This window comes from Meles meles, chromosome 4 (assembly GCF_922984935.1).
Source record: "Meles meles chromosome 4, mMelMel3.1 paternal haplotype, whole genome shotgun sequence".
In the NCBI taxonomy this organism is placed as follows: domain Eukaryota; kingdom Metazoa; phylum Chordata; class Mammalia; order Carnivora; family Mustelidae; genus Meles; species Meles meles.
Window position 1 is genome coordinate 85,976,244 of NC_060069.1, and position 25,953 is coordinate 86,002,196.

Genomic DNA, 25,953 nt, shown 5'->3' on the forward strand with positions numbered 1-25,953 from the left:
GGTGAAATCATAAAGCCGACTATCTGAGGACAATCTCTCCTTTCCATGACAATGTTCTTGTCTTCTTTATAGATTCTGATACTTCTCAGACTCAGAACCTTATTTCTTTGCATAGTCCTGAAGCAGCCAAGCATTTTGAAGGAAAGCTTTTAGAAATCGAGATATTTGCTTCTGTGAGCCAGTAGAAATTGGAATCCACTTCTCTGTTGACACACTGATTCTAAATCATGGATCTGGGAGAAAAGAGGTTAGAACAACAAGCCTAGATGGTCGGTCTAAGACATCCAACTCAGTTCAATATTCTATCCTGTTATGAATATCATCTTTTAAAAAGACTTTATTTATTCATTTAATTTATTCATTTGAGAGAGAAAGAGAGCACATGAGAGAGAGAGAGAGAGAGAACTGCACAAGTAGGGGGTAGGGGTAGAGGGAAAAGCTGGCTCCCTGTGGAGCAGGGAGCCTAATATGGGACTTGAGCCCAGGACCTTGAGATCACCACCTGAATCAAAGGCAGAACTTAACCGACTGAGCCACCAAGTGCCCCCAATTAACATTTTTCAAAATCAGTAATATGTAAAATCAATAAATATACATATGTTCTTCTTCTGTCCAAACTCTTCAACCCCTACCAAAAACAAAAACAAAAACACAATAAATGAGGTTCTTGAGTTGCTGAAAATTTACCATGGGAGCCAAGCCTGTTTCTGAAGGTTTCAACTCACCCAATCCGACAAAAGGCTGGGGGAAGGGGGAGGCATTTATCAAATTACCGGAGGACTCCATCTGTTATCTTAGACCTTTGTTACCAAGTGACACAAGAGGAGATACTCAAAGGCAGTGTGAAAGAGTTTTGTTTTACGGATTCTTAGTCCAAAGATTTCAAATTTGAGAGAAGCAACAGCAGAAAAGGAGAGAAGTCAAGAAGGTATGATGAAGAAGCTTCCATCCTGGCATTCTGCTGACAAGAACTACCGTCGAGGGTGAAGGTTCCTGATCGGCTGGGATCTGTCCGTTCAGCCACTGTAATAAATGCAGCCAAAAGGGCAGTCACTTCTCGTCAGTTCCAAGGTCTCGTTTTTGAACCTCACCCTCATAAAAGCCATTTCTCATCATGCCAAACCAACAAAAGAAAGTCATTTTTTGCATGGCTGGGATGTTAAGCTTTGTGTGTGCCCTTGGAGTGGTGACAGCCCTGGGGACACCGTTGTGGATCAAAGCCACCTTCCTCTGCAAAACAGGGGCTCTGCTCGTCAATGCCTCTGGGCAGGAGCTGGACAAGTTCATGGGCGAGATGCAGTACGGGCTTTTCCATGGAGAGGGTGTGAGGCAATGTGGACTGGGAGCAAGGCCCTTTCGGTTCTCACGTAAGTAACAATTGTCTTTGAATTATTTAATACTTTAGGCATACTCTTGCAACTGTTGCAAGGGGTTGTTTTTAAGAGGCTTGCCCTGTCTATTGCAGGCCTTTTAAAACAGAGGGGAACCTTTTGGGTCTTTTCGGAGCGATTTCCTCTTCTTAGTTTTTATTATTTTGTTTTTATTAATTATTTCATTCTGTTTTTTTAAAATGACAACTTATAGTTAATGAGCTGTTATGGAATTAAACTTTGAGAGGATAAGCAATTAAGTTCTTAAATATTAATATCTATGCTAGAAATTTTGGTATCTTTTAAAAAAAAGAGGGGCGGCTTGGTGAAATAAAAGCTGTAAGAGAGGATGTTCGTTTTGCTCTTAAAAAAAAAAAACAAAACCCCAAAAAGGATCAGTGTTATAGGCTCCTTAACCAACTCTACCTGCTTTTCTACCTTGCTCATGACTTTATACCCTGTCTACCCTGTATTATCCCTGCTAGGACCTTTCTTGCCACTAATATTCTTTTTTTTTTTTAATTTTTTAACCAATTTGAATCACTTGGCTATAGAAATTTAAAATGATCTGCTATGCTAACTAGGAAAGAAATAGATGCCTATTTAGTATAGAATATTTGCATCAGATTGATCTTCAAATCATGTAGAGAATATGAGACAGATTTCCCTGTTTGATTTTTGTGAAATGGAAGTGTTACCCACAGTATTATAACCTGTTTATCTTAAGAGACTTTTTAAAAAATTACCATGTGAATAGGCAACTCATTAAATGAAAATTAATAAGAAGTCATTTGTTATATCTCTCACAACACACATTCAGAAATTATTATTATTTCAAAAGGGCTGGTTTGGAACAATCTTATGAAGAAACAGCCAGTAAATTACTGCATAAATCACTCTTCAGGAAAGGAGGTTACCAATCGAGGCATTTAAAATGAATTATTATTTTGCCTGGGTATTTTTTTTTCTCTAGCATAGGTAGAAAGCTAAATTAATTGAATTTATTATTAACCTATGCAGTGTCTAATTAAATTTCAGCACTGGCCTATTTATATTTCTGCAACATTCCTTATATCTTCTTAGCAGTCATTGGACACCAACGTTCACTCACATACGTTATTAGAGGATAAGAATTGTCACAGGGCTCCAAAAAATCCCCAAGAATTAGTCTTCAGCTTTTCAAAAAATTATCATCACTAGATTTGATGAAGTGAATACCAACTCTTTTCGCTGAATGGCTTTAGTTCATTAAGGTAATGGGGCTGTTAGAGTTGCTTAGCTTTCCTTAGGGGGGAAAGAGAACAAAGCCAAATATCACATGATTTCCAACTGTATTAAAAAATAAAAAAGGAAAAAAGATGAGTGAAATGATTTAACCATGAGTCATCGGCAGCTAAAGCATGAGTAAAGCTTCTCACTAATGAATTTCGACAAAAGCAGGGAACAGACAGTGAATTTTCTGAAGCCCTTGCATTTTGTACAGTGAATTAGAGAGAAACTTTACTCATACCCCAGGACGGGTTTCAAAACAATATGTTCTCTGAACACTTATTAGACACTAAGCATATTTCGTCTTACTTATTCCTCACACAGCTACATTCCTCAGTGGTTCGAGACATGTTTTTATGGTTGTGTTCTCTGTTGGCCCCCTCTGTGATGTGCTTGCTCTAGTCACCTGTCCCTTCCTTTGTTTTTGTGAGGACTCAGAATCAGTGGGGTTTAAAACCACACCATTACCTGTCCCAGAATTGCATTCATCCCCATGATCTGCCCCAGCCTTGTAAAGAAAAGCTGACATCTGTCTGTTCTGGGATGACAACTTCTCTACAGAACCTTTCTAGGTGCTAGAACTGTGAAAGCCTCATTAATTTCCATGAGAGCTGGCAAAGTAGACGTAAGCATCACTTTTTCTGCCTAAGCATAGAAGTATCTCTTTCAGCGGAACATGGGAGAAAGTTGAGGAAACTGAACACCCCCAATGGAGTCCCTAAAAAGCATAATGCTCATTTAGATAAACAGCTCTCTTGTGATAAAAGCTTCCTACAATGCACCTTTATTATTTTTTTAAAGATTTTTATTTATTTATTTGACAGACAGAGATCATTAGCAGGCAGAGAGGCAGGCAGAGAGAGAAGGAGGGGAAGCAGGCTCTCTGCTGAGCAGAGAGCCCAATGGGGGGCTTGATCCCAGGACCCTGGGATCATGACCTGAGCCAAAGGCAGAGGCTTTAACCCACTGAGCCACCTAGGCACTCCCCAATGGGCCTTTAGAACACACTGCACCCTCTAAGTTTAAACTCCTGTTGCAAGATAGCTTCGTGGTCCGTATCTTCCCACTCACAATGCCATCACCCTGCCAGTGACGTTCTAACAGTGTATTCTGGAAGGAAGAGAACCCTCTGATATTCTTCCTAAGAGAGAAGTATCATCTCATTAATGAAAGAGAATGAGAGGCCCAACCCTGTTTTCTTAATAATGGCAAACTTCGAGCAAAATCCAGAGCCCTGAAAAAGCTCAGGATAATGATTTTCTGTTTCTTCCAGAGCCCAACTTATGATTAGGGCACAACTCCTTTCCCAGAATTTCCTCCTTTCTCATTTTATCTTAGAAAGTTTTTTTTTTTTTTAAGATTTTACTTTTTTGTTAGAGAGAGAGAGCACAAGCAGAGGGAATGGCAGGCAGAGGGAGAATCAGTTTCCCCTGTTGAGCAGGGAGCCTGATGTGGGACTCGATCCCAGGACCCTGGAATCATGACTTGAGCTGAAAGCAGATACTTAACTGACTGAGCCACCTAGGTATCCCCTTTAGAAAGTTATTAAGCAATTATTTGGATTTTAAGAAGCTTTCCAGTGTAAGAGGAATGGAAAAGGCACTCATCAAAGTATCAGTTGCTTCTTGACCAGTTTTTGTCATGTTGTTGTGTTATCATCAGTTAATATGAATGTACATTTCAGTTCTGTGGGATTGCTAAATGCTTCTTTCCTTACCGAACTTTTCATTTAGATCTGTATTGGTCAACAGAAATACAATGTGGCCCATAAATACAACCCACATACAAAACTTCGAATGTTCTAGGAGCCATATTAGAAAAAAAGAGTAAGGGAACAAAGTGAAATGAATTTTTTTAAAAAAAAGATTTTATTTATTTGACAGAGAGAGGGATCACAAATAGGCAGAGAGGCAGGCAGAGGGGGGTGGGAAGCAGGCTCCCCGCTGAGCAGAGAGCCTGATGTGGGGCTCTATCCCAGGACCCTGAGATCATGACCTGAGCTGAAGACAGAGGCTTAACCCACTGAGCCACCCAGGCATCCCAAGTGAAATGAATTTTAAGGACACTTTTCTTTAACCCAAGATATCCAGAATACTGTCATTTTAACATGGAGTCAGTATAAGATAGGAGATATTTCACTTTTTCCCCTCCAGGGCTTAGTCTTTGCAATCTTGTCTGTATTTACACTTACTGCCCATCTCAACCCAAAAGAGCCACATTTCAAATGCTCTCTCACCATTTCAAAGTGGCTAATAGCTATCACAATGGGACAGTGCCAATTTAGCTAAAGATTTACTCTGAGTAAACCGGGTATTGACAGTGTCTCTATCCATACTCTAAATGAATTTTTGCTTGGTTCTGCTGTACAAGTTTACGTGTTATTTTTATGGACAATGCACGTGTCACTTTTAAAACCCAGACACATAGTATAACATGAGGTTAAAGAATGGATCAGAAAAATATTAGGCACTATTGTCATGTTTGTTCCTATTAAACGTTCCCTGTTAACTACTCTATCTCTTTTAATTATAGCAAGAATCTTCCCTGCCAGCATGCACAGTTATGTTGGGAAAACTTCTGCCTCGTTTACTCTGGCTCATTCTTGTTCATTTATGGGTCAGCGCTTCATATTCCAGAGGTCATTAGCATTCATACCTAGCACACAGTTTCATTCATTATAATGAAGGACGGCTTTCCTTTCAAGGAAACACAACTGGTGGGCATAATTTTTCCTGATATGTCACCTGTAAAATTTTAATGATGCTGTTTAAACTCTAACTGTAGCCATCCAGAGAAAAACTCAAAAACAGTTTTGAGCTTAATGTATGTGGGTGGGTTTCTGTTTTGGTGATTCGAAACACTGCAGAGCATCATCAAATACGAAACCCAAGAATCATATGGTATCAATCATTCCTAGATCTGCTGATCTATTTATTGCCAAGATAGTTCAATGAGCTGATAAAAACGTATGGACATGGCTTTTCTTTTCTTTTCTTTTGGAAATAATATCTAACCAATCGTGTATCACAGCTTGCAACTTTAGTCATCCTTTTAAAAGCATTTTGATTGAGATCTTATGATTGAAAATTTGTTAAAAAGCTTAACAGAGAGTTAGTCTACTTCGTATTTTTAAAAAAGCAGACTTTCTTTACCAGATGAGGTCCATCACCCACATTACAGAGGGAATGTTGAAACTACTGTGCCAGCAAGCAGGGGGATCCTCAAACAGATTTTAGGGCACAACCGTTAGGACTCAGGGTCTCTGCCCCCACTCCCGAGAGTTGGCGCTATACCTCCAGGGTCTCTCCCAAGCGTGACTCCCCCATTTGCCCCAGGAGTTCTACCCCTCACCATTCTGCATAACCTGCTTCTCTCTTCTCACCCCTCCTGCCCATGGCAGAGCCGCCAAGGTCTTTACGTACCCCTTCTGATAACACTGCCTGTCCCTCCTCCCTTCCTTAATGGACCGTCTGGTGGGAGGAAAACCTATGGAGTTGACCAGGGGAGATGCCCTGGTGGGAGGAAAGGGGAAAGACAGTTGTACCATTCTTGCCTCACTTGTGTGGGCCCTCCTGCCTGTTAGCTCTGGATCCTCATATCGGATCTCACCCAACCAAACAGTCCAGCAAATAGAAATTTTGTTTTCCTTCCACTGGGGGGAATAAAAAAGTGATTATGGGATTCGAAGATAGTAATGGTTGAGAAGCACCAGTGTGAAGTATTTTCTTGGCCAAATACTTGTTTCCTGCTTTGTCCTTCCCAGACCTTGATGTTCACTCCATTATTTCAAATCACCTTGGATCGTAAGTATTCGAGAATGTGTACTTCTTTGCAAGGAGATCCTCAGCCCTCGGAAGGCAGGGGCTGGGTATTCTTCATCTCTACACTCCCACCAGCGAGTCACAAAGAGGTGCTTGAGAAATGCTTGGTAAACAGACATATGAGATTAAGTAATCTGGGTTGAGACAGGTCTGTGTCACTCATTGGGGATGGATTTGAAGCAAATCACGTTTCATCTGTGTTCAGTTCTTCCATTTCTAAAATGGGAGATGAAACTGGGTGATTTCTAACATCTCTTCCAGTTCAGACACTTTATGAGCTATGTAATGAGGGGCTGGCTGTTCGAGACAAGGTCCTTCCAGCTTTAAAATGGCTTGACCCTTCTGCTCTGTCGGTTGAAGTCTCCGCTGACAGATTCCAGCCACTCTCATCAGAAGTGGTGAGTTTTGTGTGCCTTTACTCTTTGGTCCTCAAAGCTCATGATTTTTAAAGTATTTGGAAATACCTACCATTTATCAGGACCCAAAGGAATTTTGTTATCAAAGCAAATACTTCTCTTCCTCCCTGTCAAAACATTTTACTATTTGTGTGGGAAAATGCAGGTTAGAGGAGGAGAAAATGAAGAATGGAATGTTTTGGGGTTCTAGGGAGGTGGGTTAGCGGAACAGCCATAAACACCCACACCATCTAATGGCGTTATTGAGAAAGCCAAAACGAAGGTCAAAATACAGTGAGAGGCTGACCTCCTACTCCCCCCAATTTTTTTCTGGAAACTTCTCTTCCATCCTTACCGGAAAAACTCCTCTTTCCTGCATTGATTTCCTGATAATGGCAAAGAGTTAGGAATGAGCAGTATGTTTAATACTCTCAGAGTTTTCTTCACCCAAAAGGAGGAGACATCATCCTCAAATTCGTGAGAAATATTGGCCAAGAAAAGACACGTCTCCTTCCTCCTTAGCAACTACTTCCAGTTCTCTTACCAGGAAGAATCCCTCACAGAATCAGCCTCACCTATTAGAGTTTTGCACATGTGTGTGCACACATGCACATACACGCACACACATACACACTCAAGCACACACCTTCCTTTCCTTGAAATCACTCTCCACCCTAACAGCCATAAAGTCACTGACGGGGGCTCAGCTGAGACATGAAACTTGGGGCTTCTGGAACTTAACCCTGAGGTGTGTGAACTTCACCGATTGGTGGAGGACTCCAGATCGTTCTTGACAATTTGCTGCTGTGCTTTCTCTTCTAATCTCTGAGGTAACTCATCTTCCCAAAGGATGTTTAGACAACCTCCAAAGAAAAAATACTTGTTTCAGCTGCCTGTTTTCTGGGTGACTAAATCATCTCCAGCCCTTATATGGGAGTTGTGACGATGCTATTCCTTTTGAGCCAAAATGGAAACTGTAAACTCAGAGAGGTCACAAATTTTTCAGGGTCACAGATCGAGTGGGTAGCCAACCTGAGACTGAAATTCAGACACGTAGGATATTGCCAGGTGTGTCTCCTTACCATATGCAAAAAGGACACAAAGAAATGAAGAAAATACAAGAGTACTTTCAGTTTCACCAGCCAGTTAGACAATGTCAGTACTTCCCAACACCTGGAACTTGTAGATCCATGTAAGGGTCCTTGGTCTTACGATCTGAATTCCTGCACTGCCTCTTTATCTCACATTTCGGTGGCCCTGATGTCTAAGCCCTAATCTTTGATCTTTGGAAGGTAAAAGCGTCAAGTCAAAGCCTGTTTAATAATCTAGGCTGAAAAAAAATCTAGGTTGAGCTGGTCACATGCTTATGGCTAATCTTTGGGTTATGTCATCATATTACCTTGATGTTGATAATTTCTGCCGAGAGAGGAGATATCTGATTGCACATGTGGCTAGCTGATGGAAGCTCACTGCCAGTGAAAACCTTCGTGGTAAGATCTTCAAAGTCAGTGGCTTGGACTGCAACATTATGTCACCGCAGCAAAGACCAAAAACGGCAGTCTCCTTCCTGTGGTGTCATGAACGGGTTCAGAACAGTCAGGGACGAAAAGAAAAGCAGGTCCCCAGTATTCGCTTCACTTTAAAATCTGGTGTTTTATGAGGAGCCAATGGGTTAGATTTAGAGTGTAAGTTAAAATCTCACTTAAAAAAAATGAAAAATTAAAGCTCATTTTTATCTCTGAATGAGATCAGGGGTTTCAAAAGTTAAAGACCTTTTTTTTTTTTTTTAAACACAAAACTTATTTAAATTAGATTAAACAAATTCGCCTTTCAATCCAGTCATGCACCGAACTACCCAGACTGGCTGGGAGCTGATACACTTTGATTCCAGGTATGATGGAGCTGACTAATAGCAAACTGTACTTGGCAGACTAATTTATGCAGGATTCATATTTTGCTCCCTCTCAGCATGTTATAACTGTAGCAAAGCCATTCTCAGGAGTTATTACCCCAACATAATCATACCCTGTGGATTTGGAGCAGTTAAATGGGTTCTGTTGTCAGACACGCATATGCACCGAAGCAGCTGTCGTCCCTCAGCTGCCATGGCTGAGTAAGGCTCACTGGTGGGGCTTCCTCTGAAATGGGCTGAGGCAGGTAGACACACGTCAGCTGAGAGAAATTTGGGCAAGGTCCTGAAAAATGGTCTTTTAAACAGTTCTGTCTTACCATCAGGTCTCCTCCTCTGAAGTGCTGGGGTCATGGATTTCCTTCTCCCTGACCACGCAGCCATCAGAAGGAAGCCTGCCTCCATACCTGGGTGTGAGATGACGGCAGATATTAGAGGAAGTGAACGCACTGAGCCTATGTCAGGGAATGGCTTTCCCTGGATTTTCCTAAAGACTGGCTGCAGACGGGCTGAGGGCAAAGTCAGATCAAGAGCATATCTGTAAGAAGAAAGAAATCTTCCCTCTTATTCCCTTTCAAGAAAATGAATCACTGAGCACCAAGGGGCTAGACACAACGTCTCTTTTTACACACGTTTTATGTGGAGAAGGATGAGTTGAGAAGGAAGCAGGACCTCGGAAGCTACCAGATGGCTTTAATCTAGGAAGCAGTTGCTGCACCATTGTTGACATTGGCAGAGGCTGCCTTCTTTCTGGGAGCTTCACAGTTGGGGTTACCTGCATTTTACATCTCGCTAGAGGAAGGCAAAAAGGGTTGGTGAAACCTATGCCATCAGGTCAGTGGTCCATAACCCTGGTTGTGCTTTAGAATCACCTGGAGAGTCTCTAAAACTTTGGATGCTAAGGCTGCATCCCAGGCAAATCGAACTGGGATCTCTGGAGGGGGGGCCTGAGGACTGGAAGGTTTTAGATGCTCCCTGGGAGATTCCAGTAGTACCCAAGGCTGAGAATTACTGAGGTGGATGGTGGCCACAAAAGGTGGGAGCAGGTGAGGGGTCTGGCGTTCTCCACATTAGAGAAGGGCAAGACCATCAGAAGGAGGGCAGTGAGGAGCAGCGGTACTTAGCAGTGTTTCCACACAGGTGGGAGGTTTGGGGATCCTTATCCTCTACTCCTTTAGCTGTGTATTTCCATGAAGGGTCTCACACTTTCCTTACATTCTCCTGGCCTCAGAGGGAATGAGAGGTTGGACTGAGGAGTTTGAGTAAGAAACAGGATACGGGGGCGCCTGGGTGGCTCAGTGGGTTAAGCCTCTGTCTTCAGCTCAGGTCATGATCTCAGGGTCCTGGGATCAAGTCCCGCATGGAGCTCTCTGCTTAGCAGGGAGCCTGCTTCCCCCTCTATCTCTGCCTGCCTCTCTGCCTACTTGTGATCTCTCTGTGTCAAATAAATAAATAAAATCTTTAAGAAACAGGATACGAGGCTCTCAGCCCTAGAGCCTTCCCCTCTTTCCATGTCTGCCCAAAACCAGGCATAGGAATCTGCTCTGCAGCTGGCCAGCTCTGTCCCGGCCTGACTGGGTGGGTGAGGCTGACTAATTCAACAGAACTTGGTGGAAAATCTAAGCCATGTCCTCTAGCACTTTTTCAGAAATAAAACGAACATTTTGGCCTTCACCTGCCTGTCTCCTGTGGAAGGGCTCTGCTCCTTCCAAAGAGATTATCAGGGGTCCTCTTTAGAGGTGTGTATTCAGCCTAAAAATCATTTAAGATAAGTCATTACATAGAGAATGTCCAAGAAATTGCACAAGGGAAATAGAAATGGAATGAAAACCATATATCAGGTGCTTAGGAAAGTGTGTGACAGGTACCAAATAAGTAATTAGCTATAAATCTAAAGTCCCTGGATTATTTACAGGAATAGTTGCCCACCTGGTCAGGGAGGGAATAAAGTAAAAAACTGAGCTTCAAGAGAGACAGTTTGCCTGAATTCCGTGTATCTAGGGACTCCTATGAGGGGCGGGGGGTGAGGGGAATCTTTGGTCTCAATGTACAGATAAGTGCTCTGGCCACCTGTGAGCCAAAGCACTCCCTCCCAGCCCCAGTGACTGACCATGAGATTTGAAAATGCAGACACTCTCACAGCACTGGGTTCTTCTATCTCCCACTCTTCTTGGTGAAAATACAACTCCCCTGCCACTTTCATCATGTTAAAAAAAAAAAAATTTAAGCAGTTACTTCCAATATACATAGAGCATCCACAGGAATGATTTCACTTGTGTCTCTTGAAAGTTCTGCAACATTTCCATCACTACTCACATTTACACATAAAGGAGTCGAAGTATACAGAGGCTCACATGAGCAGTAAATGGCAAAACCAGATAAATTTCAAACTTTCTTAACTCCAAAAGCTATGCTTTTTTTCAACCTGTCATACTGCTTTTCAGCTAACGTCTGGCTCTTTGTCTCTCTTCCCACCAGCTCCTCTGTCCTTGCTTTGGTGTTGCATGATAGTCTAACTACCTAATAATCTTGGTTAATGCCTCAATACAGATTTAGATTGGATTGACTAAACTCCTGTTCAAGAACTGTAGGATAAAAGGCAGGACTGTTAGACTGGAATCAGCAATGGCTAAAAAGGAGAACAAAGTTTCAGAATAAAAAACAACAGAGGAACCCAGCAGATAGAAATAAATTGTAAGGCAGCTGAAATGAAAGCCATACGTTAAGAGATAGCAAATAAAACATGGATTAATGGCAAGTAATAAAGGAACATACTTAGTTTGTAAAAACATGGTTCTTTATCTTATCCTTATTACTCTCCAATGATCTATTGAAAACAGCATGACTCTACATGTAAGACACAAATTCTTTGTAAGGTAGAGTATGTGTGCCCTCACCCCCCATCCCCCAGGGGGGAAAATCACTGGGGTCTATTATGTGCCTAAACATTCTAGACTCTGCAGTTATGAAGGGAAAGAGAGGGTGCCAGTCCACGAACAATGAAGAATCTGGCAAAAGGGTTTTTAACTAACTGACAATTTGTAAAGGCGCACAGGTACATCAGTCAAGAGGGACTACATTATGTTTTAATAACAAGGAGGTTCATGCTGCATGGGTGAATCAGCCAAGATTGATTTCTTACTCGCAGTACATGTTCATCAGAGATCCGCTGGAGGCCCATTCCAGGATGCAGCTACCATCTGGAATGTCGCCAGCTGTTAGAACAGAGGGCAAGAATCGTGGAGGCTCTCCCTCTGACATCGAAATCCTCTGACCCGGCACGGACACATGCCATTTCCCCTTGTATACTTTACCGGGAAAGGTTGTTTCACAGCCTCGTCTAACTTCAAAGGGGCCAGGACATGCAAGGGGCCCAGAATGGGGAAGAACCAGGATTGGAGTTGGCTGAGGAGCACTAATTACTATCACCATTATGGTTTTTATTCTGAACGCTCCAATGAGGAGAATTGCTGTTTGTCAGGGCAAGGCACAGGGGAACTGGGAGAGAGATCTTAAGATTTAGAGTTCAAGTTCCCTCCGTGGCATGGAAGAACCATTCTGAGCAAAGGAATAGCATGAGCAGAGTTATGACGAGCTTATTGTGGCCAGAGTGCAGAGGATGTTAGAGAAAGGAGCAGAAAGGCAAGGCTAGGGAGGAAGTCAGGGATCAGAAGATGAGAATTTGCTGTCCTGAGGCAGTGCACTTGATCTTGCAGGCAATGGGAAGCCTTACTAAGCAGGTATGTGACAAGGCAGGAGATGGATGGGAGGAAGACCAAAAGGGAGGTGAAGAGGCCAGTCAAGAGGCTCCTCCGTCCCCTATTTGGTGGCCCAAGCCAGAGCATTGCCAGAGGGCTGCAAAGGAGGGAAGTATTTCCCAAATAAGCAGAAGCAAAAAATCAACAGAGCTCAGTGACATGAGGTGAACCCCAGGTTTCTGCAGGACAGAGAGTTGTAGCAATTCACAGAGATCAATACAGAAGGAGAAAGTTTAGAGGGAAGATGAAATTCTTTTTGGTCATGTTTACTGAAGTCCACTTACAGGCCAGCAACAAGCCATGTCCATCAGCTGTGCAGTTGGGAAGTCATGGGAACTGCCGGGAGTAAAGGTAGAGAAGAGGGAATCCCCAGATTAGAGGTGGTAGTGGGAGCTGCACTCGAAGGAAGGTCTCCCAGGAAAGGGAATCAAGTGAGAAGGTGAATAAGAGTGGGTTCTAGAAAACACCAACCCTTATGGGTTGGAGGAGGGACTGGCCAAACAGGCTGAGAAGGGAGGCTCAGTGAGCTGCAGGGGAACCAGCAGAGGTCAAAGCACGTGAGGAGAAACTTTCAAAGGGGAGTAACGTTCAGCAGTCCCAAACACGGCAGCAGTGTCAAATAAGAGAAAGTGAAAATAATCCTTCGATTTTTTTTAAGATTTTATTTATTTATTTAACAGACAGATCCTAAGTAGGCAGAGAGGCAGGCAGAGAGAGAGAGAGGAGGAAGGAGGCTCCCTGCTGAGCAGAGAGCCAGACTCGGGGCTCTGGGATCATGACCTGAGCCGAAGGCAGAGGCTTTAACCCACTGAGCCACCCAGGTGCCCCTTCTTTGATTTTTTTTTTAATTTCACAAGGTCAAGGGGGACCTTTTCTAAGGCAGTCCTGATAGAGTGGTGGGGAAGAGAAGTCCTTGAAGGAGCTGAGGAAGGAACAGAAGGCCAGAACTCAGAACAAGGGAGTGGTCAGGCTCCTAGAGGAGCCCCATGGCCCAGCATATACACGTGCATGCCTCTCTCTCTCTCTCACTCTCGCTCTCTGTGCGTGTGTGTGAGTGTGTGTGTCTGTGTGTGTCTGTGGGTATGTTCACAATGGGAGGGTCTGGAGTGTGATTCTATACTGAGAGGATAAAGCAGTAGGGAGGAAAATGCTAAGGATAGACCAAAGAGGTAGTAATGGATTGAGAAGGGACGCTGTGAGGTAGAAAATAATGAGTCTGACAGCACCAGGAGAAGGCCAGACTGTGGACAGGAAGGAAAAAATGTCACTAAGAATGGAGGGAAGGCTGCGGAGAACCAAACCAAGCATGGCAATGGGGAACTGCAAGGTGAGGGAATTCCCTTGATGGACTCTTTTTCCTCTTTGAAATGGAAGAGTTCCATTCACTGGGTGTTTTCAGGCCTTCTGGAAGCCAGGCACACACACTGAGGGAAATGGAGACGAGGGTGTGATAGGTGCCTAAGAGTGGGGGAGGACTGAAAGATCTGACAAGGGACAGAAAAGGGAAAGACTGGAGAAGACTTTGCAGAATGGCTGAGGGTTGTAAACCAGAGATCAGAGGCCCAAGTTGGAATGGGGGCACACAGGCAAGGAACATAGCCCAAATGATTGCAGGAGGGTAAATTTTCTATGGAGAGCTCTCCTGGGACTGCATTTTCTCCAAGCCATTTGCTTATGCCTTACTCAGCTGTGTTTTGTAATAGCAGACTGCAGGAATGAGGGTAGGACAGCCTTTCTCTGTACACAGGGCTAGTTACGCAATGTGGATTTGCTGCCCTCCCCGCCCCCCAAACTCCTGTGACAGGTGCCTTCTATTCTGCTATTAGGAGAGTGACCTCAATGACTAGTTTTTTTCTAGTTTTCTGTTTTTGATTAGATATCTTGTCAGAAATCTCTGCTTGCAGACTGCAGGGAAGAGAAATTGAGCTTTGAACCAGTAGTTTCATATGTATGTTACAAAATATACCTCACTTTCTTTAGGTTACATTGTATCAATATGCGTACAGCATTCTTTTTTTTTAAGATTTTATTTATTTATTTGATTTATTTATTTGACAGAGAGTGATCACGAGTAGGCAGAGGCAAGCAGAGAGAGAGGGGGAAGCAGGCTCCCCAGTGAGCAGAGAGCCCAATGTGGGGCTCGATCCTGGGACCCTGGGATCGTGACCTGAGCCGAAGGCAGAGGCTTAACCCACTGAACCACCCAGGCGCCCATAAATATACAGCATTTTTTTAGAAAGCACTCTGATCCAAGTAACTCCGTTCCTGGAAGTTCATCCAGAAAAGTTAGTCCAGCTCGTTATCCACCCCCATAATAAGAAAGAAGGAATGTGCTTGAAGATGTTCATTGCAGCATTAGGCAGAGTAAAGAAACAATGAAGACAACCTGACAGACAGCAGTGCCTTAGTTTGTTGGAAAATCCACAGTGTTATCTACATGAGTTATGAATTCAACATGGAAATACTTATATTCTGAATGAGAAGTACAGAATATAACTTCAAAATTGCATTATTATTATAATATAGGAAATACATATTAAGATGGACAAAGATTTGAAACAAATAAAAATAAAGAAAAATTTTGCTTTTATGTTGGTAGGACTGTGGGCAACATTTTTATCTTAATTTCCATTTCATTGTTATAATGTTTTTCATTTATTTTTAAAAATTCCTCTACGAACAGTTGGACATTTGAACAGAAACACAATGAGGAACAAGTCCATCTTTTCCTAATCCTTCTGCCCTGCTAACAAAAAAGAGCTTTGTCATGTTCAGGGTTGAGATGAATTCTTTTACAAATCCCAAACTTTAAACCCTGTTATTAAACAGCCATCAGTTTCCATGTAACAGGTTGACAATCCCCCAATATGCTGGATTAAAATTTTTCTTTAATAAAGAGATTTGAAATTCTATTCCAGTTACCAACCAGGACTTTTTGCTTCTTAAAAAAAAGAAGTTCCTATTATCCCTCTGGTGACTACTCTATTTTATCTCCATTGCCCCAGATTCTCTCCAAAAACTCTCTCAATCCAGTTTCTATTACTATCAGCAGCTTACATCAAGGTCAACAGTGACTGCTGGACTTAATGAACAAGTTCAGGTTCTTAACCAGAAATTCCCATCACACTTAAAGCTGCCAACCCCCCTCTTTTTCTCTTCTGGCCCTGGGGTCACCAGATGGACTCTCTGCTCCTCTTCCTTCCCTTTTTGCCTTTATGGCGCTATTCCTTTAGTATAAACCACTGACTTCTACCAAGAAACCTTAGACCTGCTGACAACAGCAGGCTCCATCCCCCATCCTACTCCAAGCAAAATGCATCCCTCCAACATATATGTATCCCACAGCTACATCATGCATTCTCAGTGGCTGCCATAATCCCCCTAAGGGGGTGAAAATTGGTTCTTGGGGGGAGAGGAGAAAAAAAACCTTATTCTTTAAAAAGTGTCTTGAGTATAAAGCACAGATATAAATACAATGCAGAAATCAATACACAATATATCTGTGGTATTAAAATTTCATCGGGAAAGTGTGATTAGGAGAAGTGTCTAAAAAGACTCCTAGGGTGGGGAGCAATAATGAAAATAAAAAAAAATTGAACAATACTGATCTACATTGTGCCAGGCATTCTTAGGTGCTATGAATACAGCAGTGAATGAATCAGACCAACGACAAATCCCGGGACAAACAGGTTAAAATATAGACTTGGTCAGGTGGTAATAATTGCTAAGGAGAAAAGGAAAAGCAAGCCAAAGGGTTGGAGGGTTGGAAGAAGAGGTGACCGGGCAGGCAGCGACAACTTTAAATAAGGTGGTTAAAGAAGGCCCTCCTGACAAAGTGTCATTTAAGTCAAGCTGTGGAGGTGAGGGAGCAAGTCATGAGTGTACCAGAGGACCATGCAGACAAGGGAACAATATTTGCAAAGGCCCTGAGGTAGAAACACTCCAGGCATGACTGGAGTACAGTAATGAGGTCAATGGCCAGAGCACACTGCTCAAGGAAATAGGTAGCAGATGAAGTTAGAGGACTGGCAAGGAGTCCAATCCACATAGGTCCATTGTAATGAGCTGGCTTATACTCTGAGTAAGAATAGAATCCACTGAAATGGTGTAAGCAGGGGATTGACATAAACAAATTCATTTATTAAAGATGCCCCTGGCTGCTGGGCTGAGAGTGGACTGTGAGAAGGAGGGGTGGAAGCTGAGAGACCAGCCAGGACGCCCTAGCTCTCATGTGAGTGACAGATGATGATGGCTCAGACTGCGATGGAACAGTGGAGATGGAGAAGTGTTTGGATTCTGAAGGTTGTGCCAACAGGTTTTCCCAATGGATTCAACAGGAAATGTGAGAGTAAGAATCGAGGATGGTGCCGAGGAAGAACGGAGCAGCCAGCAGCTGAGGCGAAGAAGGCTGAAGGCAGCAAGTGTGAGGAAGGGAAGACTATGGGTGCTGTTTGGGACACAATGAGATGCCTATTTAATACCCCAGTCAAGATGTTCGGGAGGAAGTTGAGGGCTTACAAGCGTGGGACTGAAGGGGAAATCCAGGCTGGAGATATCGCTTTGTTAAGTGTTTCTAGGAAAAGCCATGCTACCACATAGGACACCAGGGAAGTGAGTGAAGAGGGAGGAGAGAAGAGGTACAAGAACAGAGTCATGTCCTAGAGAACTCCAGAGGGGAGGAAGGACCAACAAAGCAGATCAAGATAGCAGCCAGTGAGGTAGCAGAAGCTGGGGGCTGTCCTGTGGGGGAACCCGGCGAAGGAAGCATTTCCAGGGAAAAGGCAGTGAGCCATTGTGCCAAATGGAGCCCAGGTAAGATGGAGACAAAGACTGACCGCTGGGTTTGGCAGCCTGAAGCTCTTTGGTGCCTTGGGAAATGTAGTTATCAGAGCAAGTGCAGTTCAAGAAAGTGGGGAGAGGGAGGAGATGCTGAGAATACAGCCAACTCCTGGAGGGGTTTTGCTCTAAGAGAAAATGGAAAAAAAGAAGTAATAGTTGGAGGGCTTAAGTGAGATTTACTTTTTCAAAGATTTTATGTATTTAATGTTTAGAGAGAGAGGGAAAGCCCTTGTGAGCTGGGGGAGGAACAGAGGGATAGGAACAAACGGACTTTGTGCTGAGCAGAGAGCCGGAGGGAGGGCTTGATCTCATCACCCTGAGATCATGACCTGAGCCACAATCAAGAGTTGGAGGCTTAACCCACTGAGCCACCCAGGTGCCCCGATATTTTTTTTTAAGGTGAGAAAATGACAGCATGTTACTTGTGTGCTGATGAGACTGATGCAGAGAAAGGGGGGAATGGATGTGGCAGAGAGAACACCTCAGCAGTGTTTCTGAGGAGGTGAGAAGGGACAGCCATGAGCAGTGGTGGAGCTGGCCGTGGAAGGGGCACACCATAGAGAATTCTACTGAGCACCTACCCTGGGCTAAGTACTCCGTACGCTGAGGTCACGGAGTCCTCCCACATTTGAGAGAAAGGTAGAATTCCCTTTTCAGATAAGGAAATCCAGGTTTAGGGAGTTCACCAACTTAGGAAAGGAGCTGAAGTGTGAATCTCCTCTGATCTCAAAAGCCTGGTCCCTTCCCAGGCTGCCCCAAGGAGCACCTTCATTCTACAGAGAGAAACAGGTACCCTTTGACTGGCTCCAGGTCACACGGTGGACTAGAACCAGCGCCTGGCTCTTGGCCCCATGCTCCCTTTCTTCTCTCTTATGGAGCCCGTCCTCCTTCATGCCAAATGATCACCTGGGCTGAGGTTCTTGTTCACGTCCGGAAGAGCCTCCTCAGTTCAGACCTTAGCCTCCCCCTTTTTTTTGGTTTTAGTCAGATTTATTGAGGTATAATTACATGCAGTAAAATTCACCTTTTTTTGAGTGTACAGTTCTACACATTTTGACTAATACATAAAGGCATGTAAATACCACCACAATCAAGATATAGAACACTTTCATCACCCTCAAAATTTCCCCTGTGCCCCTTTTTTGATCCATCTCCTCCCTCACTGTCAATATGGGACAAAAACTGATGTTTTCTGTCATTTTGTCCTTTCCAGAATGCCATATGTACAGAACCCTACAACATGCAACCTTTTGAGTGTAGTTCATTTCAGTTAGCATAATGTGTTTCAGATACATCCAAGTTATTGTATATACCAATGGTCTGTTCCTTTTGATTACTGAAAAGCATGTTATCTTATGGACGGGCCAAAGCTTGTTTATACATTCACCAGTTGATGGATATTTAAGATGTTTCTAATTTTTGGCAAATACGAATAAAGCCACTGTAAACATTTGCATACTGATTTTTGTGGACATATGTTTTTAATTCTCCTAGGTAAATATCTAGAAAAGGAGTTGCTGGGTCACATGTTAAGTCTATGTTCACTTTTTTGAGTACTGAAGCAATTGAATATCTATGTGCAGAAATAAAAATTAACCTTGGCCATATACAAAAAAATAACTCAAAATAGATCACAGACATTAATGTGATCCTAAAACTAAAAAATGTCCAGAAGAAAAACATGCAAAAATTATTTGTGACCTTGCATGAGGCAAAGACTTCTTAGATTTGACATCTAAAACATGATACATAAAAGAAAAACAATTGATAAACTAGAATTCATAAACATAAGAACTGCTTTTCAAAAGGCACTGATAAGAGAATGAACAGACGAGCCACATACTTGGAGAAAATATTTGTGAATTACTTATCTGATAAAGGGCTCATATCCAGCATGCATAAAGAATTCTCAGAACTCAATAATACTAAGAAACAATCCAATAAAAAATGCACAAAGATATCAACACTCTTCACCAAAAAAGATACATAGAAAGCAAATAAATTCACAAAATGATGCTCACTATCATTAGTCATTTGGAAAATGCCAAGCAAAATTAAAATGAGGTAAACTACACACCTATTTAAATGATTACCATTTTAAAAAGCCTCCAAGTGCAAGAATGCAGAAAGATTGGGACTCATACACTGTTGGAGGGTGAAATAGCACAGTCACGCTGGAAAACAATTGCCAGTTTCTTACAAAGTTACATGTGCAGGAGCTGGGGGTGGGGTGAGGGGGCAGGTGGATGGCAAAGGAGAAGCCAGAAGTTTCTGGAACAGGGAAATTGTTCTATTTATTGATTGAGGTGGTGATTGCATAACCGAGTGTCAGAATTCACAGAAATAGCCACTAAAAAGGGAGAGGTTTTTTCTTACTGTGTTTATTTTACTTTAACCTTAAAAATGGGAGAAGGAAGAGGAGTAAAAGGCAAAGGCAGCAATCCCCTGTGTGATTAGGCAATTTAAATTCTTTGTGCTTCAGGGCTTTATTTATTTTTTTTCTCCCAATCTATACATTGAGGATAAAATAGTCCCTTCTTTATATTGTCATAAGAATTAAAATTCAAATCTCTCATTTATGTTTCAATTTATGTTGTAAAAATAAAAAGACTTTAGTCTCTCATTTATGTAATAGAGGTAAAGACCTGGAGCCTAGCAAATACTATATAATTTTTGGCTATTACTCAGGTATTGCTCTTTGATGAAGTTTGGTGATGAAAGAGCAGAGAAAAGAAAGGCACTTGGGCTGGGGTGGTCTGAGGACAGGGAGAGGGAGACACATGGACTCATGCACAGAGCGGAGAAAAGCCGTGAGAAGAGAACGAAAGACAAGGAGTCATTCCGAATGCACTGGACCAATCCCGTCCTACGAACGCGGCATCAGCAGGCAGCTGATGTTCCCTTCACTTGTCAACAGCTAATTAAGTAATTTCTGGAGGCCAGAAGTGACTTGCTGGATTTAATGACAGCCCCACCACAGCTCAAAATGTTCAAATCCTTTCTCTGTGTTATAATCCCAAACCTAAAAGAACGGAAAGACCAAACCAACCTACGTCTCCATACACCATATCCAATACGATGAAAGTGACACCTCCCTGTGTTTATCTGAACAGTCTCTTCTCAGCTTCAGCCAAGCAAAAGTCACAGGAATGTTGGTTGGAAAATGGAGGGTTGTTACCAGAGCTCTGGCTGGTCATGACAGACTCAGAGTATTTTCACCAAAAACAGAAACCCTGAGAAAATGTAAGTAACAGTGTATCTCACAAGGATTAGTGTCCTGCTGGGTCACTTTCTCAACACAGTGGAAATTGTAAGAGACTTCCTAAGAATTAGAATGCTCCATGTGACAATTTGTTTTAGCTCCTAGCTTTTCTTTCTAGGAGGCAAATCAGTGCAACTTCTTTCTGTCTTTGTTTCGCTGGTAACCAGCCTCCATTTTCAGACAGGCTCCACCGAGCTACCCTATCAGGGACACAGAGGTTGCCATTTCTTTTAACAGGTGGGGAGACAGACAATGCGGGTTTTTTAATAACTGCTAGTAGAAACCAAATCAACAGTTGATGGAACTAAGAATAGCAGGTTGGATCCATGGTATGTCTCAGCACCTGGGAGCTCAGGTGGGCAGGGCATCACGGAACAAGACTAGCTGCTTCACTCTGCGCCCCGAGAACATGGGGGGTGGGGGAGGGGACAGCAAAGGCTTACCACCCAAGAACTTGAACGTCTGCCTTTCCTTCAAGTAGCTGAGAATTTCCTTATTTTACCTCTCAACCTACCCATCCACAACATTTCTAATTGATAGGGACTTTAAAAAGTACAACCACAAAAAAGAAATAAATAAAAATCAAAAGTACAATCACAATACCATTAACATAACCGACAAAATCAGTAATAGTTATATAATAACATCGAATACCCAGTCCATGTTCAATTTTCTCTGGTTATCTCAAAAATGTCTTTCATAAAGCATCTGTTCAAATCACAAACAGTATCCATACATTGCATCTAGTATTAAGTCTCTGAAGCCTCCTTTAGTCTAAGAAAGCACAGGAGTTTTCAGTCTTCATTTATCCATTTATTATTTTTTTAAGATTTTATTTATTCATTCGACACACAGAGAGAGAGAGAGATCACAAGTAGGCAGAGAGGCAGGCATAGAGAGAGGAGGAAGCAGGCTTCCCGCTGCGCAGAGAGCCCGATGCAGGGCTCGATTCCAGGACCCTGAGATCATGACCTGAGCCGAAGGCAGAGGCTTAATCCACTGAGCCACCCAGGTGTCCCTATTATTAATTTTTAGGTATTTACGTATTCATTGACTAGAGAATGCTTCCAAGATAGAGAAAAAAAAAAAAAATCCAAAAGGTACATAATGAAATATCCCTCAGTCTCCTTCTTCAGAATCACTGTTACAAGTTTTGTGTGTAGCCCTCTAGAAATGTCTGCCTGGATAAGCATGCCTATCCCTGAGGCTGCTCTAGCATGCTGGTTTAGAGAATGGACAGGAGTTCAAATCTCCACCACTTATTAATTACAAATCTTGGATGTGTGAGCCCCAGTTTTTAGTAGTAGTAGTAGGTGGGTTGTGAGCCCCAGTTTTTTGTAGTAGGTGGGTTGTTGAGAGAATAAAATTAGGTGAGTACTTAATTATTATTACATACATTCCCCTTTGGCTTTTCCCAAGTGCACATTTTTATTTGTTTGGGGTTTTTTTTGTTTTTTTTTTTCACCTAACATATTTTGATGATCATTCCATACCCGTTCTTACAGATTCATGTCATTGTTTGGAACATTTTATTCCCTTGGGTTCTTTGTAATCCCATCCGCAGATTTGTTTCTAACTCACAAGCTCTCTTTCTCAGGTTTGACTGGTTTCTCTTTTCTCCTGTGCAAGTCAGTGTGGCGGAGCCTCAGGGTCCTTCTCTCCTCTAGCTCGAGTTTCTCCACAGGTGGTAGCCATTCCTCTGGCTTTACATACCAGGTGAGGTCACGGAGGCCCTTAGGTCATAACATTTAAGGAGACTCTTCACTCTTGGGCTTGTGCTAGAGGGGGTTGACTCCAGAAAGTGATTGTCCCTTTAAATTTCATGCCCTAGGCGCCTCCCCATAGCTCCACCTCCCCAAATACCTCCACCTTCTCCGTGGGCCTCTGGACACATAAATCCTATTTAGAACCTCTATTTGCATATCTTAGGTACAACTCAAACTCAAAATACTTAAAACAGGGGCACCTGGGTGGCTCAGTTGGTTAAGCAACTGCCTTCGGTTCAGGTCTTAATCCCAGAGCCCTGGGATCAAGTCCTGCTGGGCCTCCCTGGTCAAAGGGGAGTGTGCTTCTCCCTCTGACCTCTCCCCTCATGCTCTCTCTCTTACATTCTCTTTCTCCCAAATAAATAAAATTTTTTTTTAAATCTTAAAAAAAAAAATCTGAAACAGAACCTCACTTCCCACTCCCATGCCCAGACTCCCAGACTCACACCTTCTACTTGTCTATGTCAGTTAATAACACCACCACTTATTTTGTTGTTTATCCTTGATTCCCTTCTGTCAACAAGTCCTATCTTCTATCTCCAAGATAGATTCAAATCTGGTAACTGCTCGCCACCTCCACTGCGGCACCTTAGGTCCACTCCTGTCTCTTGCCACTGTGAATATTTCGTGCCTCTGGGTCTCCCTGCTTCCACACCTGCCCTCCTCCCCGCCCCCCACCTCCTTATTCCTGCTAATCAGCGGCCAGAGTGATCTTTTCACATCACGAAGGAGACTGCGTCCCTCTCTTACCTGAAACTCCCGTGCAGCTTCCCAGTGAATTACTCCTTACCAAGGTCAGCTGACCAGGACCCAGTGGGTGCATCAGCCTGACTCCAGTCTCCAATGGCACTTCCCTTCCTCTCACTCACCAGCTTCACCCGAGTGCTGCTACTGCAGCTGGGTTCTTTCCTCAGGAATGCTCTTCCCCGGGTATTTATACAGTGGCTTCCTTCCTGGCGTTCAGGTACCAGCTCAGGTGTTAACTGCTGACCACCCTTATCCACTCACTCAATCACTCAAAATTCCATTGCCCTGTTTCATTTCTGCATAGCGGCAGCATTTTGTGACAGTGTCTTAGTATTACCATTGCATTATAACCCCCCAAAGGTCAGGGGCTTGAAAGAAAAAGGTCTACGTTCACCTGCCTAGGTCTTGTTTGAGCTGCAGTTAAATAGCAGCTGGGGTTGAAGTCGCCCAGAGGCCTTCCCGGGCTGGACGTCCAAGACTCTTCCCTCCCGTGTCTGCTGCTCCTCTGGGTGGCCTTTTTCTCCAGCAGAGTAGCTTGGACTTCCTGAATGACTGCTCAAGCCTCCAAGAGAAAAGACGTAGGAACGGCTGATCTTCTCAGAGGCTAGCCTGGGACTGGCACACTGTAGTTCTGGGGCCATATTCAGTTGGCCAAAACAGTCACAAACCAGCCCAGGTTAAAGGGGACTGAGGAATAAATTCCTCTAAAGGGGAAGCATCATGTGTGTAGAAGGAAGGAATTGATGGTGGCCATCTTTGGAGATAAGCTATGAAATATGCCTGTTTAATTCTTGTCTGTTTACTCCCATTAGGTTATAATCTCAATGAGACAACAGGGACCTTGTCTCTCTTGTTTTATGGCTCTATTTCCAGCACCTGGAACAATGCCTGGCACGTATTAGGTGCTCAGTAAATAAGAAGCACTTGATAAATGTTTGGGAAACGAAACTTCCCCAGATTGGTCTTGCCAGGTTTATTGATGCTAAGAATACTGATGCCTCACCAGATAAGAGAGACCCTACATTTATAAAGTATTTCATTTCCTCTGCAAACGAGAAAAACTTGCCCTGAACACAAAATCTAGAAATAGATTTGGCATGTTTTCTAAATGGAAAATATTTCTTGTATCACCAGAAATTATTTTCCCACAGCTTGTGCGACATCAAAATATTGAAGTTCACTGAAAATATACCTCATTTTTTAATCTTGGTGTGGACTAGAAACAATTTTTTCTTTTTTGGAGCAAAGGAAACAGAAATGCTTCCTGATGTTTGAACTCCCCCAGATATCCTCAAATTGAAAATGTCATTTCAAGACATATTTTTTTAAAAAAAGGCTACTGTGAAATGTTATTAAAAGTTTGGTCATCATCGGGGCGCCTGGGTGGCTCAGTGGATTAAGCCGCTGCCTTCGGCTCAGGTCATGATCTCAGGGTCCTGGGATCGAGCCCCGCATCAGGCTCTCTGCTCTGCGGGGAGCCTGCTTCCTCCTCTCTCTCTGCCTGCCTCTCTGCCTACTTGTGATCTCTCTCTCTGTCAAATAAATAAATAAAATCTTTAAAAAAAAAAAAGTTTGGTCATCAACATGTACAGTTTTTGGTTATAAAGACACCACTTGTTTAGTTAAGTAATTACATATGACCAAGGGCAGAAAAAATTCCCCCAAATCTCCTCCTTGTTGGTCTTTACTGGTGAGTTCTATAAAATAATCCTGTGTTTAAACCTTTTTCTAAATCCCTTGTAAATTAATAAGTGAGAATGTATTCATCTGAAGGATTTTAGTGATTTTTGAAGTTAAAAAGAAGGATTTAATTTTTGAAATTGCATTTGCAGACTACCTCTAATGAAATTTCTTCTAACCTTTGTTTCATCTTTAGTTTTCCCAGATTTGCTCCAAGCCATCCCCGTGAGCATCCACGTCAACGTCATCCTCTTCTCCACGATCCTGGTCGTTCTGACCATGGTGGGAACAGCCTTTTTCATGTACAATGCTTTTGGCAAGCCCTTTGAAACCCTGCATGGTCCACTAGGGTTGTATCTTTTGAGCTTTATTTCAGGTGAGTACAAAATTCTTTTTCTTTTCTTTTTTTTTTTTAAGATTTATTTATTTATTTATTCTACTTCTGCTTCAAAGCACTTCTACTCTGACACACAGACAAATGTGCCTTCCAAGGTGTCAAAAGACAGGTCTACCTAAATGTAAAGTGACTGTATATAGACACAGATGTATATCGTAGCATTATATGTGATCGACAAAGTGGAGAGAAACATGAGTATCCAACAATAAGGAATTCGAGATCTGCATCATGATAGTTTGTATGCATAAATGCTGGCACTAAATTGTATCTTTGAAGATGCCATTAAAAGGATGCATGCTTGTATCAAAAAGTTAAGTGACTAAAACAGTGTGTATATGATTTTATAAATATAAATAAAATCATAAGATTTTATGAACCAAATTTGATTATGTGTAAGTAGAGACAGCATATATAAATATTTGGATTATACATATCCTCTTTCTAGCCTCCATATAGATAAGCACACACAAACACACACAGAGTCCCATTCTGTGCATAGTAATTACCACTGAGTAGTGACATTATAGGTGATTTTCACTTTTTCTTATGCTTTTTAGTATTTCCAATAACATGCATTTATTTATTTATAATCAGGAAAATAAGTAAAAGTCAACCACAAAAAGTAAAGAACCAGTGTTCTGCCCATATGAGTTGTCCTATTCAGGCCCATAGGTATTCTGTGTAGCCTAATGATAGGTGTAGCTGAGAAAAAATAAACTCTGAGCTCAGAATCCAGTTCA

General features: G+C 42.5%; 1 protein-coding gene across 3 annotated transcripts in view; it reads left to right on the plus strand.

Moving 5' to 3' along the window:
* The first annotated feature begins 1,114 nt into the window (after positions 1–1,114).
* The window catches only part of CLRN1 (clarin 1), a 37,039-nt gene continuing 12,200 nt past the window's right edge, over positions 1,115–25,953 (plus strand). For 2 of the 3 annotated variants that reach the window (XM_046003942.1, XM_046003943.1), the window contains exons 1-2: positions 1,115–1,367; positions 25,013–25,192. In XM_046003942.1, the coding sequence (XP_045859898.1) occupies positions 1,115–1,367; positions 25,013–25,192 (433 nt within the window). Of the gene's footprint in view, positions 1,368–15,073; positions 15,114–16,944; positions 16,967–25,012; positions 25,193–25,953 lie in introns of all 3 variants that reach the window. The other variant, XM_046003941.1, reaches the window with a different exon arrangement.